Source organism: Strongylocentrotus purpuratus, unplaced genomic scaffold, assembly GCF_000002235.5.
Source record: "Strongylocentrotus purpuratus isolate Spur 01 unplaced genomic scaffold, Spur_5.0 spur5_scaffold_6, whole genome shotgun sequence".
NCBI classification, from domain to species: Eukaryota; Metazoa; Echinodermata; class Echinoidea; order Camarodonta; family Strongylocentrotidae; genus Strongylocentrotus; species Strongylocentrotus purpuratus.
Window position 1 is genome coordinate 14,804,671 of NW_022145612.1, and position 17,970 is coordinate 14,822,640.

Sequence of the window (17,970 nt, forward strand, 5' to 3'; positions counted from 1 at the left end):
TTTATTTTACATATACATCTATTCAAGGGTTAGATAGACTTAAATAAAGTATTTGGATGCCTTTTTTTACCAAGTCTGTGTCCACTTAACTAGATTTTGAGCGGGTTTGTTTTCTGCACAACCTAGCTTAATATCCAACATTTATCACAATACTGACCAGATGCAATTGTACAATTGTGACATAAAACTACAGGTAGTAGAACAACATAATAAAGGCTCTCTTGAAAGGAACTTTCAAACACATTGCACTTGTTCACAAACAATAAACAATACAACAGTATCCTAATATGTAACAACAGACATAAAAGACAATATTGAATCAATATTTTTAAAAGGCCTGTTTAGATTTTGTCCTTTGTTTCTTGAGGTGAGTTTTGGGGGTATATACATTTATGTCATGTCACACATTTAAGTGAAACATTATGATGTGTATGATATGAGTTAATGCCCTTCTTGCTCTCAACTGACAAATCGTATAACTCGAGAGTCAATGGATAGTTATATCTTAGGCATCTGTAGAGAATGTTTCACCAAATGTAAAAAATACATTTTGTGATTGAAAAATGTAGACAGGAACGATTAAAAATCACAGTAAAACATCACAATATAGTTTTTAACATACACAGGAGAACAAATTATTGTTTTTTGTATATTTCTGATTAGTTGAGAGAATAGAATATTTTCTAAATATTGTCTATTTTCATTAGACTTCTACAGTGGTAGAAGTTCTACCACTGTGAAATGTATGATTTTCATGCTCAAAAAAACACTTTTAAACTTTGGAGAGAGTATTTGAACATGTTTTTTGACTGCCTAAAATCTGTCCAAGTATTTTTTGACTCCATAATTCTGTCAACAATTTTCTAACATTGTGAAATTAGAAGTAGTAAAACTAGTAGAACTATTTGTTTGTGTGTATATTTATTTATATTTGGCTATATCTTTCAAAATCAAAGATTATTATATACATTATTTATTTCAAAATGTTTTAATGTAACTGAAATAAAAATGTCTTTAACCAAGTAAATACAGTTCTAATCCTCTCAAAAGATTGTATCAAGACAAGCTTGGTCTTACTTTCATAAATGACAAAAGATGTAAATCAAATGAAATGTACATGCACCATCAATCTAACAAGCTTTTTAAAAGTTTTTTTAAAGTCTTTAAAAAAAAAACTTTTCTTATTAACATTTTGTCTATCGGTAAGAAGAAGTTACTTATAATTCTCTGTCAGATTTACATTGCTAAGAAATGACTCCTACTAACAATATTTGTGAAGGTATCATGACCAAAAGAAAGTTATTTTTGTGAGCAAACAAAATTATTGTGTACAAAGAATTAGTTAATCATGCCTCATGCCCTAACAGATATTGTATTTTATTCATTTTGTAGACATACTTGTCAAAGAATGTGAACTTAATGGTTTAGAAATCTTAAGTTTTCAAATGAAAGCATCGTATTATAAAATCCCTAAAAGACATAAGAATTTCACTAAAAAGTACCTTCAGGTTAAATATTTTCTTTTTAAATTGCAAAACAGCTACTAGAATATCCTTTTCAGATGTTCACAGAATCATTATTTATTTTTAACTTGTTCTTTTTTTCCAGAGTAGTCCTAAGTAGACGCTTTTTAAATGCTTTTTACGTTATACTCACAATAATTAATGACTTAATTAATATTAGTCTTTTTAAGGTGTGATACGTATAACAAACCATCAAAGTAATTTCCACTTATTTTACATTTGAATTTGGATACTGAGGTCATTGTTACAAAATGGTTATGCTGTTAGTTGGGTGCTCCAAAACTTGCTTTGGTGACAATTGCTCCGGGCTTATTTTTTTCCCTCAAAAGTACAGGTTAAGGTTTAGGCTTGTGATTGGGTTTTAGGTTAGGTTTAGGGTTAGAGTTAGGTGTAGTGTTGGGTCTAGGGGAGTAGTTAGGAATTTGATTACGGTAGGAAAATAACCACAGAGCAATTGTCACAGGAGCAAATGTTGTATAACTGTTAGTTGGTATGTTGATGCACAATACGCAGCAATGACAGGTAGTCGATCATTCGGTCAGTCGGTTAGGACATGCAATACCTTAACACTCCCACCCCCAGGAGAGTGGTGGGCATTATCCAGCGAACCAACACGACTGTTGGCACGAGTTCTAAAGTCAACCCTCTCGTCAAAGATCTATATTGTTTCCAAGGGTTATCAGGAAGCAGTAATAGGAAATACACAAAGCTTAGTATTTTAGTTTTTTTTAAAGCTTTCTCTCTTTAATAAACAAACAGAGCATTAAATCTCTCAGCACAAGTGACATGCAGAACTTTTGAAATACAATTTTCAAAGTTTAAGGCCCATTTTTGTTATCCAGTTGACTTCTTACTCTATTCACAAACCCAAATGCCTTGACTCAAATACATTTATATTGTATATTTGTTTCACAGCATTCATTGGATAATGTTGCCCGCTTTCAATTTCTGCATGTTCAGAGGAATAAATACTGATTAAATAACGTTGAGAGATTGACATATGATTTCCCTTTCAATCAATTCCATCAGTAATGTTCCAATATTGTTATACCCATCCTGTGATGGCATGAATACCAAGAGGTTTTATTGCTAGTAATTTAGTAGAGGACCATGCAAGAGTGTTAGCATCTCACCCCTCGATCAACCCATCCTTCTCATGAACTTTTCTGCTTTAAATCAAAAGTACATCACCCCATCTCAATTAATATTTGCTTTCCAACTTTGAAACTTAGCCAACTGTGATCTCATATTCAACTGAAAAACAGGATAAAGTAAATTTTGAGTATCGGATGTTGGATAGTAGTCAATTTAGAATCTATTTAACTCTTGAATCAAGATTTTAATCAGCGGTGAGAAAAAAGACACAGATGTACATTGTTTTTTCATGTTTGAACCACTTAATACTTGTATTGAGGGTTGGACTTTTGAGTCAATCACAGTTTATGATTGACATACACATGAAATGGTTTTATTCCACTGATCGTCTGAATATTTGGTTTATTTCTTTCTTCTCGACCATTAATTATTGGAGATAATTACCTTGACATTTCCACCTCCTGCCCTGTGGGTTGAGTTGCCAAGGGAACCACATTTTGATTGTACCCTGCTGTAGTTAGATTTCTCCGACTGAATCTTCACCTGGATGTTAGGAGAAAAGAAATCAAAGAAGTTATTGAGGGCATTTGTCCATGTCCCCATAAATTTGAGAACAATTGTGCAAAACTTAATTAGCTGAAGTCAATATTTATGAAGTATGTGAGGTAGTGAAATTAATGCCAATGACAGAGTCACAGAATATGTCTTGTCATTAGATAGATCATCATTCAAACATGATAATGTGCATTATGAATACCTAAGAACAGCTGATTGATCAAATTCACTCATGGAGTCCATCCTCCATAAAAAGATTTCTGGTCTGCACCTCACATCTTTTGAAACAATTATTTCTTCACCATGTTCATTTTTTCATAATTTACCCACTTTACAGATCAATATCACAACATATAAATCATGCTTATATTGCTACTACTACTCCTATACAACTCTCCTACTTCCTCTTTGCTACCTCTATAGTCATAATGCTTTGTAAGCCCTTCGGCAGGCATAAGACTACTATAATTTTATAACCATTACACTTTACAGACCTGTGCAATAACACTTTTGCGTCATCATCTTTGAGGTTTTTACATGATTAAGTTTTGTGATATATACATGCATAATTATATATCTATATTAAAAGCTCATTTTTGTATCCACATGCCAGAGGAAATGGTATGATATAAATTATAAACAGGTGTTCATGCATCACCTCTGGTTTAGTTGACAGGGAAGGCTTGTATGGCAATGGTGTCGCAGCCAATGTTTCCGGATCGTCTACTGGCATCATTTAAAATTCAAACCGAGTCCCTGCTTGTCAGCAAGCTACGATCACACTCCTATAAAATGGTAAACCTGTGGGGACCCATTGCAGGTTCCATTTTGGAGGCAGGTAGGGTGATGCTGTTGTTGTATATGTTGTGTGAAGTAAATTGTGACTGCATGCTATTGCTTATTATTCACAGGGGAACACTCCCGATACAGCCGGTACTTACAATAGCCAGTTTAGGTCCCCTAATCCATTGGTATCCATTCATGCATAGAATGAAGGTGTGCACCCATTGTTGTTATTGACCCACAGATGCTAGCGTTTTACACTTATCGCAAAGAATTATGACTTATGTCTGTATCCTGTGTCAAATTTGGGAAGAAATTATGTATTTCACTTGCTGTGAGAGTCAGAGGGGCGGTAACTCAATACAAAATCATGACTTAATGCCCTTTTGGCTTTCAGCAGATGGTTTTCATTTCAAGGAGAAGAGGGATGTTTTGAAAAATTGAAGAAAAACTTGTTATTAGTGAGCCGCAGTAACATTTAAGTAAAAGTAAAAGTCCTGCTATAGTGTTATTCAAATGAGATGTATGTGCAATTGCATTTTCAAAGATGTGTATCAGACAGATCTGATTATATGTTTTATGACCAAAATGCAGAATCACTATAGGTATCCAAAAGACACGATTGAGGATGGAAACCCGGGTCATTGTACTTGCAGACCATACTGACTAGACCACAAGGCCCACTCATTCCTTCCCTAAAAGTGTAAGAAGCGTGAGGGCGGGTAACATGTTTTCAGTATTCATATTCCTCCCTCTTCCCCCATTCCTCCCCTCCTTCCCCCAAAAACTTACATTTCCTCCTCCAGGTGAGTGTCTGCTGTTATCTAGAGATCCAATCTTGGATGCAGCACCATTCCGCCCTGGAGAATGCCTCACTCTAGGGGAATCCCCATCAGCTAAAGGATAAAGAATGATTGAACAAAGTGATGAATAATTATAGTGGTGCTCCTCAAGATAATAGAATAACTAACATCATATATGGATTTTTCAAGGGTGTAAAAGATTTTGTTAATAAACAATACCCAAAGTTATTAGGAAATGTGGACTTGAATAATTGAATTTACAGCAAAAGGATTCTTCATGAGGCAGCTATATCAAACAAAAATTTAACTGTTCTTGACAGCAGGGTTACTGTGAATAGTAAACAAATTTTCTTTTTATAAATAATTTTTTTTTTATTTTTTAGGTAATTATCATGACATTTCAGATTAAAAGAGACTAGAAAATTTAGCTAGAGTAATTACTATCATTATTTTACCAAATGTAAAATAATATTTTGGTTTCAAACTTGACTTTAAAATGTTCCTGTCTCAGGCTATGATCTGAAGACATAATAAAATAATTGACTGTGATCCTAGCCAATTATTGATGAATTTTAGTCCAAATATAAAATGCTAAATAATCAAGCTAAATATTAATTTACATTGCCTTCAACAACTTGCCCAAAACATAAGGACATCATTCATTTTGCTTTACCTGATTTTCTTGGTGATGAATTGGCAGATCTGACTTCTGTATGTGTAGTCTTAGTCACAGTAGTAACTGTCTTCTGCTTAACTCCAGACATCTTCACCTGAAAGCAGCAGGTAAAACAAAAACAAAATGGGTCAGCTTCACAGAAAAACATTGCATTTACAGTTATTGGCACCTTTAAGATACCATGTCTATTTTGTTTTATCAAATGAATAAACAAGATGTTTTGTTTTTGTTTTTCATTTTCAGCAGGGATATCGTAAGAATGATTGATGAGAAGGAAGTGCACTGTATTTTGGGGCATCCAATTCCACCTCAAGTGCATGCCATAGGAAGAGAACTTACATACTCTTTACCCCGTCATATTACGCTTTTATCACTAGAAAAGCTCAAACAAACCAAAATTACGTCATAAGGAATACTTAGAAAGCGGATATCACTGATTCCATTCAAGAGTGTTGATTCTGGAATTATATATGGATTAATGTGTGTGGCCCCCCCCCCCCCCAAATCCTGAACATAAGAATTTAGCATGCTTTGAATCATAAACCTGCTAAGAAAATAATACAAGAAAATGAAAGATTGTAGTAGGTCTACATGCAGTTGCTGTAGTAGATTGATTAAGTTCTACCTTCCTGAGACGTAGGTGCACAGCCAAGTTACATCACCTTTTTCTTATCCGTCAGAAATATCTCTTTACTTAATGCTCTTTAAAAAAAAGTTGAATTGTTAAGACTCACTTAATTGGTATATTACACAACTCGCTGAACTGTTGCAAAATAGGTATTCCAGCATGTCTATATATGTATTTAGAATATTAGAACAAATAACCATGTGTCTATCACCCCCCCCCCCCTTCATGCCAATAACTATTCTTTTTAGATTGCTCCTGGTGAGTTGTCAAAGGGATCCAGGGAGGGGGTAGTTGTTTGGGTGGTGAACATTCAGAAGGGTAGTTTTCCCATAAATCGTCTAAGGGGTTGTTTTCCTAGAATTGTTTTTTTGTAGATATTAATTAGCAAGACAGAAACTCTTAGTAATAAAAGAAAATCTGACTGTCAACAAGTATTTAGAAGCAATATTAACATATTCATATACATTTCATTGAAATTTAGTACCATTAGAAACCAAGTAAACATCACAGATTCTTGTATATATTGTCCCAAAATGCTAAAACTCCAATATGCATTATTCTTCTGGATGCAAGTGTTTCACTTGCTTTCCGATGGATCTGATGCTAGGTATTGAGAATTATATTGCATTGTGAATAAGGGTAAACAAGGAAATACTATAGCTATAACTTGCTAGGAACGCCATGGAAAGGATAACAAATATATATATATAGATCTGACATTCATATCTTGTATTTTTGTATTACTCTATTCAAACACTCATTGCCATACTGCATTATACCTTGTCTTGCTTTGGTTTGCTTTCAATTGGTTTAGTGTCCACCTTGTGAGGAGCCGTTTTCGGCCTTGTAGCTGTGGCACCAACAGAAGATCCTGGTGTCCTTTTAGCAGATGACGCATGTCTCGCTGGAGCAGGAGCTGAGACCTTTGGAGAAGCCTTAGCTGGTGTCTTCACTGCTGGTACCTTTGCTTGTGTCTTTGCTGCTGGTACCTTTGCTGGTGGTACCTTTGCTGGAACCTTTGCTGGTGTCTTTGAAGGTATCTTTGATGGTGATTTTGTTGGAGATTTGGATGGTGCCTTTGCAGTTTCTTTTCTCTCCCCTGGAGCAGTTGCTTTTGGTTGAGATCTTGACAAAGCTGCTGTTTTCTTGGGTGTATCAGATCCCTGTTTCACACTCGATTTAGCTTTCTGTGCTGCAGACGGGCTTGGTTTTTTAGAAGGTGATTTGGTGCCAGTAGGAGTCTTAGGCTTCTTTTGCTGAGCAGGACTTGATTTAATTTCTTTCTCCTCAGCTTCAACAGCTGCAGATGTAGCTGTAGGTACCTCTGGAGTGTGTACAGCAAGGGGAACACTTGGTGTGGTAATTTCTGAAGAGGTTGATTTCTCTTCGCATATGGAAGCAGCAGAGGGAGGTTCCTCAGGTGCCGATTCTAGTACCTCATCAGCTTCATGTACAACAGGTTCTTCTGTTGAAGGTTCTTGCTTTTCTTCAGATTGAACTATCAGGTCATCGTAGGGTTCAAGTTGCTCGGCTTCAGGAGCTAACTGATCTTCAGCTGCTTCCCCTTCTTTTTGCATAGTCTCCTGAAATAATGCCTGTGGAGGTAACATTTCAGGAGGAGAGGGTAAAATAACTTCAGGTGTGTTTGGAGGTGTAGCACTAGCTCTGGATCTTTCCATTATAAGAGCATCATCCTCTTCTGGGTCTCCAAGAAGTTTGTCTGCAGTGTTCTGAAGTGTAGTATCTGTGGAAACATCTGGAGCAGTGTATGGTGTTTCTTCAGTTTCTAGTTCTTCTTCTGAATACTCATGCATTACTATTTCTGGGGTGGCTTGCTCACAAGGCTCAGGATATACTTCTTGAGAGGTTTTTTCTGCAGCAGAAGAAAATTCTTCCCTTTTATCAAGTCCATCACCATCAACCCCAGCCATGGAGTCTTCTGGAAGCTCCTGTTGAATCTGGTTGTATTCATCATCTGCTTTCTCATTCTCTTCTAGATATGTCTCCACTGGTGTTTGCATAGTATCGTGTTGATCAGGGCAGACTTCAACCTTATCTTGGACAAGGCCAGAATGACTCTCATCTACATTAGTATCAGCAATTTCATATTGGGGCACTTCACTAGTATCCTTCCCTTCACTTAGGATGTTGTCATGAAGATCTTCTTCATGGCCTTCAGCTTCAGTAGGCACTTCTTTTGGAGTATTGTATGCTGGTTCCACCTCATGTTGAATTTCTTGTTCGAAATTGTCTTCATGCAGTTCTGCTTCTACCTCTGTGGTCTCAGTATTTGCATCATCACTTTCTTCCTGCTCCCCACTTTCCAACACATGAGCTTGATCCTCCAAGGCAAGGGAAACTGCAACATTATCCTCAATGGGAGAGAAGGATCCTTCAAATGAATGTTGTCCAGGAGACTGGTTTGCATCTGCAAGAGACAAACTCTGTACTGGGCCATCACCCAAGTCCAGAAGTGGCAGGTTGGATGCATTTCCTTGTGGAGTGGGCTCTCTTGCCTCTTCTTCATACTCTTCTTCACTTCTGTCAGGTTCTCCTTGCCCTTCTTCATATCTGTCAGGTTCTACTCTTTCATCTTGATATTCATCACCATGATAATCATCACTCTCTTGAACGTTGACAGGGGCAGTGGGGATGGAAAGATCTTCTGCACTTTGCTGGGAAGGCTCAATATCAATTTGTGAAAGACCTTGAGATACAAGTGGATCTGATGATTGTATAACAGGTCCACTTTGGAAAGACTCAGTATCAACTTCAGCAGACACAACAGTGTCTTGATCATATGAAAGATCAACATTGGCATCTTCTCTATCATATGAAGGAGCATGAACGACATCTGGCTGTGCTGGTGTGACATTTTGATCACTTTCAAGTACTGGTTCTAAGTTTTCAGGAGCGGTCTCGTCTTTCTTTGGCTCGAAGACTGCTGCTTCTGGGTCAAGACCCAGCAAATTTTCTTGTGAATTGGCCCTAAACACAGCATCGATTGGATCTATTGACATTTCAGGTTGCATATTTCCACTTTCTACCTGGTCATCGCGGGTTTGAGCTAAAACATGATCATCTTCATGCACTTGTTGTTCATCTGCCATGTCTTTCTCCTCTAATGTAGCCAAAGCTGTAAACTCAGTTTCAGCCTCTTTTTCACCTACTTCTGCTTCTATCAATAATGTATCACTGTAGTCTTGTGGGATATTGCCTTGTTGAGCTGGCTGATCAACGTCCCCAAGCAGCTCTGAATCTTTTGGATGTAAAGTGTCACCTGTGTCAGCCATATCAGCAATCTCTGGGGCGTGTGGATCAAGAAGCTGTTCTGGTTCCTGTTCTTCTTCTGTATGTTCTTGATATTCTAGTCCTAGATCCTCTTTTTCACCCTGCTCTTCAGTGTGCATTGGGGTCTGCATATATGAAGCTTCTGTTGGTGATATACTTTCCTGTAGAATATGTGAGGCACCTAACATTTGCTCCATATCTTTCCCTTTTGTATCAATATCTTTCTCTTCTTCCATACTTTCACATGGATGTTCTACTCCACTAAGCTGTGTAATATCTTCCTCTTTCTCTCCTTGCACTTTTTCAAAAGAGTCTACTCTTTCAGACGGGTATTCTTGTGCAATCTCTTCTGAATTCAGTAATTCCTCCTGGTCTACCAGAACTTCATTCTCTTTTGAAGCCGCAGGTTCAATGCTCCCTTGTGCATATTCCTGGTAAATTTCTGTTGGCTGTTGCACCTCTTCCTTCTCATTTAGTCCAACCAGGATCGGTGCTGATGAGTATGGATCTCCACTGGTTTGCACAGGGTCTTGTTGCATTTCAGTTGTTATTTGCTGAGCAGCATGTGCTGCACCATAAGGATCTTGATATTCATTTTGAGTTTCCTTTTCTTTCTCAATATCTTTTTGCTCTGAATAATCTATTTCTGTGGTTGCATAGGGATCTACTAATCCCTGTGGAGTGTCCTTCTCAAACTCTGAATCTTTCTGCTCTGAACTATATGTTGTTGCTTCAAAGGAATCTACATAATCCTTTTCTGTCGCAATATCTTTCTGTTCTATATGATCAACTGTTGCTGCTTCTTGAACGTTTAGATGTTCCTCTCGAGTGTCCTTTTCTTTGCCAATACCCTCCTCTTCTGGATAATCTGCTGTTGCTGCTTCCTGGGGATCCTCATGCTCTTGTTGTAAATGGTCTGTTGTTCCTTCTGTTGATAGTACAGTTGCTGTTACTGCTTCTTGAAGATTTAGATTTTCCTGGAGACTGTCCTTTTCTGTCTCGATGCCTTTCTGATCTAGATGATCTGCTGTTTCTGCATCATAGGGATCTAGATGATCCTGTCCTGAATAATCTCCACTTCCAGTTGCATCAACTTTCTCTACCTCACCTTCCTCTAAATTCTGTTCTGAATGGACATAACCCAATGTTTCCTCTGGATAATCTTGGTCTCTCTCTTCATCATATCTATCAGAGATCACTTCTGCGGGAAAAGTTTCCTCTTGGTTTAGATGATCATCTGGCTGCCTTTGAGTGTCTTCGTTACCTGCATGTGGTTGCTGTGGCCAAGAGGACTGGAGATCATAGATGTTTTGTGCTGGAGATGTTTCTGCCTGGGGCATAGGCTGGTCATCTGGCGAGGCAAATGGATCTGTACGGGGAAAGAACAGAAAGAAGAATATTTGTTGTTATTCTCAAGTAAAAAGTGTAACATGTATGGGATTATAGAAATAGATTTTGGAAATTTTTGATGAACACAAACTATTCACAGAAACTCTATGTAAAGATGGCAAGTAAAGAATTGTTTCTCCCCAAATCAATTCAAAGGCATACATATATTCCTTCTAGAGTACAGGGAAACTTTCTGTGGCCTGACAGGATACTAGTAAGTGAATTTATCCTCATAACATGAAATTTGTTTTAAAGGAATATTTATAAAAAGGAAAAGGAAAGAAAAGAAAATCATGCAGGAAGAAATGTAACATATCCCACAATCTGAACACAAACCAGACTTTAAGCAAGATGTGACAATCTAATGTCAAATCACATTTTTTTGACATATGATATTATCCCTATAAAACTTTTATCAGATATGCTGCTTATTATCCTATGTTGTTAATGATTCTAATGAGGATTATCATTAAATGATAATGACAGAGGAAAGGAATATATTGGAGAAGCAAGCAAACCTTCAAGTAAAGCCTATAACCCCACTTCATAGAATACTCAAGAATAGTAGCTCACTTAGTTCTAAGAAATATGCAGGCTATGAAAATCCTAGTTCTTTGTTGCTTTAATATGTAAGATGGAAAGAGTACTTGACTGCAAGCTAAAACATTAAGCCCTCAATACACCGATCTGCAGAAATCATATGAATACATGGAGGGAGCTAGCTTTTACAGCTCATGGCATAAGTCAATCTCCGTTATTGAAATTTGTTCCTAGCCATCATGAAACCTGCTTCAGGTCAGACCATAGCACAACGTTAACCAAACAAGATGGGGGGAAACTGCCCTCTTCCACGTCTAGCTGGCGATCTTCCATCAATGCTCTACCACAACGGAACAGTCTGTCCTCAGTCCAAGTAGAGACTTCCTCCATCAATGAACCTACATTGTCTGTAGAGGCCGGAGTAGCTACTACACGGCTTATAAGAATGCTTGTATTTCAACAGAGTGGAGGCCCTCTTTGAGAATAAGGATAACACAATGTGCTCATGTTGCAAATGAAAACAGCTCTGACCTAAATCTAAAAGCTGCATGGATCGCATGATATTGACAATAAGTAACAATGTTGCATATGGGATCTATTCTTTTGTATCACTCCACACAAAGGCTAGTGTCAATGTCTTAGTTGTGCCTTGTTGTATGTAATTGTATTACAAAAATATTCTAATCTTTTATAGTAAGGGTCTAGCTATACAAGTTGATGAATTAAGTGTGGTGTATTTGTTACAGCACAGTCAATAATGAAGTCAATACTTTCATGAAAGCAAATTTGAAATTCCCAAATTATTCTGTTTTTGATGGAATATGGCTGCCCGTATCAAGAAGTAACTGTGATACTGAAATAAATACAATGCACACTGCACTGCTCTCTCAAGATTCCACTCAAATTCATCATTATACAAGCTCCTCATACGATCAGTATTACACCCACATGTTATCAAATTTCTTTGTAGTTTGCACATGTAATATGCTTACCAAGTGACATAATTCTGCCGTTTCGATAGCTTTGTTCATGGCCTTTCAATTTAAATCAGCAACTGAACCAATGCAAGTAAACCACAGTATACTCTGTTATCAAAGGTACCTGGTGCATCATAATCAGGAAATCTTCGGCGGGAAATCTATATCCTTTTTTGTACTTTAATGGGAAGTCTCAGAGCAGCTCTGAGTAAAGTCCAAAATCATATCCCTATATCCAAGTAGTGTTTATTTAGACTCCATATAGTCAAAGTAATTTATAGCTCATTTATCTTGTTTGCTAAGTAATCATATCGGCATAATTTGGGGAAGGGGAGGGGGGCTGTTTTGTAACAGTTAAGTAAACTAAAAACAGCAGCACATTTTGAAAACCATGTGAGTGTACTTGATATTAAAGAAGGTATTTCTATTGGATTAGTGTCTTTCTCACTGCTTTCATAGCTAATAAATTCAGATATTTTTCTTACAGACAGACTAATAATAAAGTGCTGCCTAACAATAAACTATAAAATACTGTTTGTATAATATTTTTAATGGATACTTTGTTTTAGTATATGAAAATTCGAATCACAAAGTGCAATATCCATTAACAATTTTTTTTTACAAGTATCTCTCACATGGTCCCAGAAGGATATTTTTGTCTCTGTGTGAATGCAGTATGTCAGCAAAATGTTGATGTCTGCAGTTATGGTTTACCTTTATTATCTTCAAAATATGATAAACTTGACTTCCATATCTAAACAAGACACGAAACATCTGTGCAACAGGCTTAATCGAGTTAGACAGGTGAAAAACCAGGCATGGAAATAAGCAGTCAGGCAAAAAAGCAAGAAGCGAACAAGAACCTTAGAATAACTTGGCCACAGTTTCTAGAGATCCATATTATTATTGATGTTTCGCCCTGTAGTCCTATAGGCACCTGGATTTTACATGGATTAGTCATGTTTTCACTATATAACAAATCAAGTCAATCACATAATACAGGTATAAGGAATTTATTTATTTTTAATAATAAATTCATGAAAAGCTTTCCAGTTTTGGTGAATAAAAAATTGAAAATGTTGTGTGGAAAATCATTAATGTACATCTTGTTCAAATACAGCTTTTCCTTGAAGATGCTGTAGTTGTGTATGTTTGGGCATAATATCAAGTGTTTCAAAGCACAGTGAGTCAGTGACAAAATGAAATTTATGACAGATTGCTTGTAATATATGTACATGTATTACATTCATGATGAAAGTCTTACATGGCAAGCAAAGTTGTCAAAATATAATTTTCAAGTGTGAAAATTGCCATTTCCTCTAACATGTTGCCAGAAAATGAGAAGAATTGTTAATATACAACACTGCATACTGCCAGCTCTTGCAATAACAAGGCCAATAATCATGTTTCCATCAGCTTTTCCCAATATCTAATCAGATCATCTTCTTAATACATGCCTCCTTGTACCAAATATGAAAACTGGGATATGCAGTCCATGAGAGTGTACAAATGAACATAAAAGCAACCTTGTCTTTTAGGTAAAACTCGCCTTGTAGATAACTAGAAGTCCTTTGCAGCAGGGGGAAAAATAATATTTATTTTTCGGGGGCTACTTTTCAAGCTTGCCTGCATAAAAATAACACTCTTAATTTTTTTTTGCATTGAACTCTATGCAAATTTGCGGGGGCTCTTTTCTGATTTTCTGGGGCTCTTTTGGGCATTTCAGGGTCTAATTCGCCCTGAGCCCCCGTGTATTTTTTAATGCTTTGCAGGGAACATAATTGCAACAACATTTATCATTCATTTATCATTCATTTATCATTCATTTAGTGCCAGAAGGGCATTAACATTGTGTCAAAGTTTGAATGGCCTTCTGGCTCCAAAGAGATGCTATATCTTCTTTCTCCTTTCCCCTTTTTTTAAGGGGGGGGGGGGGGATATAGCGCATAAATATTAAAAATTGTTAGCATAGACTTCTAGAAGTTGTTTAACTTGACCTTAATGACAAACTTTCAAATTGGTTTATTTCTTTATGGTGATGGAGGCTGGTACCAAGTTAACAGCTCTACCTGCAAATAGCTACCTGTACTTAGATATGGTGACAACAAGAGTATGTAACAGACAGACACCGAACAACCCACAAAGATGATACTGGCAGCATATCGATATCATAAACCATGGACCCCATACATAGTCTGCTATATTTACAATAGAGTGTCTAATGTGTCCATGTTACAGCTAAAAGGAACATCGATGTAAATGTTTCAAACAAATAAATCTGAAAGACAACCCGACCATTATAGTAGCACCATCAGAACAAGGTTTCATTGCTACCCCGGCTACATACTGGCTTTATGCCAATGTCATTAGGAAATGATGTTGACACAACTGTCTACCACCCCTCCTAGCTTCCACCCCTCCTAGCTTCCACTAGCTGGTATAGATGGAGGGATGGAGCCTGCATGGTGGTATGATTGATCTGGAGTTTACTTTAATTGGCATGTACTGGACATGTTAACGTAATAGATGAATTTATGATGCTCCCTTTGACCCACTTGTCATTTTAAATGTTGATGACGAAATATGTATACAGAGAAAGGTCAGGGGTGAAATGTGCCAAGCTGAATGCAGTAACGGATTTGTAGAAAGCAAAAGACTGTTTTTTGTGTCGGTAATGACTATGTTAGTCTTTGAATATCATCACTCCATCCAAACTTATTAATCTTCAAATCAAGAAAATGTTTATATCCTACTGATATAAAAATGCAGCTCTACCTATAATACTACCTACACTAAAAAAAGAACAAAATCTGGAAATACATAAATCACATTAAATACCCAATTCTTTTCAAAATAATGCACTCTTTATCATCTCCATTTTTGTAGAAGAAAGTGCATACAATGGCAAACAGGTGATGACATAGGCATATCATTGTATTACAAAACAAACTTGGCCATGCTCCATTGCTGTCATAACAATTAGTGATGGCATATATAAGCCTACATCGTTTCTATCACTATACAACCAGCAGCAATGACATTTGAGAGCAAGGAATGATTAACTGCCTGTTATCTCACCAACAATGTGTATGAATTCTTATATAGAATCTGAATACCAGGATCACTTCAATTTCAATGCAAAGATAGAGTGGTGTGAGTAGCTGTATGTAGCACAGAGTTTATGTTAGATAATAGTCTTACCTCCCACTTTCCTTGGGTAATGTGTGGTTATATATCCCAATTGTTTGCTCTGTTCTCCAGAGAAGCATTAACTTTCCCACGTATGTCGCCTAGCTTCGGTAGAGAATAATACAATTCCAATGGTGGAGCTCCACTTTTGCCTCACAAGTTGGATGGCAAACACAATCTCATATATCTCTCTATGCTCTCCTCTTTTCACGTGGATGTGAAGAGAATAATTTATGCCCTGACAAGGTGGTTGCCAGGAGACAGACGGACAAGAGTGGGAGGGAGGGAGAAAGGGAGAATTGCCTGGCACAGAGAATCAGTGATTAGAGTTGAGATAATGGCACGATTGGGATATATGATAATGGTTGTTTTCATATATATCAAAAGTACAGTGAAAATGGCCATGAAACTGTAGAACAGTGATAAATATTTGTTACTTTCATATCAATGCACTTTGCTTGCTCTCTAATCAAGCAACAAGGCATTGCATGCATAAGTTTTTTTATGGAGACCGACGTCATTTCATTGTCCACATGATATGAATAAGCTTAATAAAGTTTTGTAAAAATACACATACTTTGGAACTATACACATTTTAATGCGGTACTACAGTGTCATTCAAAAGATATATGTGATATAAACCGTAAGATCACTAATGCAATAGATGAATAGTTCTGGAATATGTGCACTACGATTTATGAGCAATACTAAAAAAAAATTGCTGTGATTAAGATCATGTGTTTGCTACAGAACAAAATCAGAAAATATAATACATAAGGAGGGTGAGCACACTGCCCTTTTCCCTCAAGCCGTGAATTCTTCCAAAAGAACTATTTCCCCCCAAATTGGGATACCTGCAGTACATATTTCTAGATGTCAGGGATGTAATTCAATACTGCTGGGAGGAAGCTCATTTGCATTTTCACTCATCTCCATTAGATGTGAAAACATTTTGTGTGAACTCAAGTATTGATTCAATCCCTACCTCCCCCACAAGGCACATACATTAAAGCTATTTGCTCCCCTCATTTTGGATTCAGATGACTGTAGATGGTGGTTGAATTCTTCTTGGTATTTGAGCTCTGGGGTAGTGCCTTGTAAGATGAGATGACTTATTTTTTAGATATGTATGAAGAAAACGAGTTTGGTTATTTTAGGAAAACTGTTGTGGTCTCTGGACCGGATCAAATTACCCTATTTCTAATTGTATAATGACTAGCAGCTTTTTATTGTTGTTTTTTCTGTGGATTTTGATCAAATCAGATTTTAAATGCAGTCTACAGCACAGAGGAGTGATCTTAATTGCTGCGATAATAAAACCAGTAATTGATCATTGCGTAATATCGCCCTGCATTTGTTTAGCTTTTGTTTTCAAACATGTTTCTGTTATTTACACACCAAGATTTTATAAGCCTCTCTTCTTCCTTCTGAATGCCATTATATATGCGCCTCCACTACACAAAACTGAATATGTAGAGCCAGTGTTTTTATAAGATAGTGAATGATGGCCGCCTCCCCCCCCCCCCCCCCCCCCCCCCCCCCCGGCCCTGCCCTTCTCTGATCCCTTTTCATACCCAGGTCTAAATACCTTCCGCCTCTATTTCAACTATAGTGGGTAAATGGTATCTGGCAACCAATTATCAGTAATAAGAAGGTTGACCTCGTATAAAGATGACCTTAAAATCATGCCCCCTTTATCCTTCACCCTCTGTCAATCTGCCCTGGGATATTAATTGAGCGAGAATGATTCATCTCTGCTAATCATTCACTAGAAATAAAGCCACACCCCACATTTTGCAGTCACACTATGCATATGTTCTTCCCTTCACAATGAAGGTTGAATGAATACTTGATGGTCCATAGTACATGACAATAATGAGAGGGAATGATTCTTCTACCTAAAAGTCACTTCACATTTCTCCCCACACCACACAATTATACATCCCATAATGACTTGCTTATTGAATAGCATATTAAAACTTTCTGTTAAATGAAGTTATACAGATGTGGTTTCCTAAATGCTCAGTATATTTGCTTGTCAGAAAGAAATATAAAATTGTCTCCCATCATCGTTTTGTTTGGAGGAGGGAGGAGGGGTTGGAAAGATAGCAACCCACCCCACTTTCGAGTCCAACGTGCACATACTCCGCCAATCATTCATGTAGTAAAGCCTCAATGCCAGATATGACCTTCAATCTTTGTTCAGCAACCCATCCCATCCTCCATCATACAACAGTGAAATTAATTGGATAACGTCTGGAGCCTGACCGTAAAGTGAGCGAAAGAAGCCAGAGAAGGCTTTATACCGCCAGCATGCCCTCAGCATGCATTTACACAGAAACACTGGTCTACACCACGAGTCATTAGCGCACGGGGGGAGATATTACCAGACACCTGATTGTTGCTTTATTACGATGGTGAGCAGTGGAGACAGTCTGAGCGTGTGTGGGGTTGAGAGAGCTAGCTAGTCTGGCATGCAGGCATAATTTTATTCTAACTATTGTATTCAGCCTTGGGGTTT

At 37.2% G+C, this 17,970-nt stretch overlaps 1 protein-coding gene across 9 annotated transcripts in view; it reads right to left on the reverse strand.

The window, feature by feature from the left end:
* The window catches only part of LOC583995 (microtubule-associated protein 4), a 54,450-nt gene that overhangs the window by 14,178 nt on the left and 22,302 nt on the right, over window positions 1-17,970 (reverse strand). For 5 of the 9 annotated variants that reach the window (XM_030972345.1, XM_030972343.1, XM_030972342.1 and 2 more), the window contains exons 2-6: window positions 6,843-10,723; window positions 5,433-5,529; window positions 4,749-4,852; window positions 3,063-3,161; window positions 2,086-2,181 (exon numbers count right to left, since the gene is read on the reverse strand). In XM_030972345.1, coding sequence (XP_030828205.1) covers window positions 2,086-2,181; window positions 3,063-3,161; window positions 4,749-4,852; window positions 5,433-5,529; window positions 6,843-10,723 — 4,277 coding nt within the window. The remainder of the gene's footprint in view (window positions 1-2,085; window positions 2,182-3,062; window positions 3,162-4,748; window positions 4,853-5,432; window positions 5,530-6,842; window positions 10,724-17,970) is intronic. The other 4 variants (XM_030972347.1, XM_030972346.1, XM_030972344.1 and 1 more) reach the window with 1 other exon arrangement.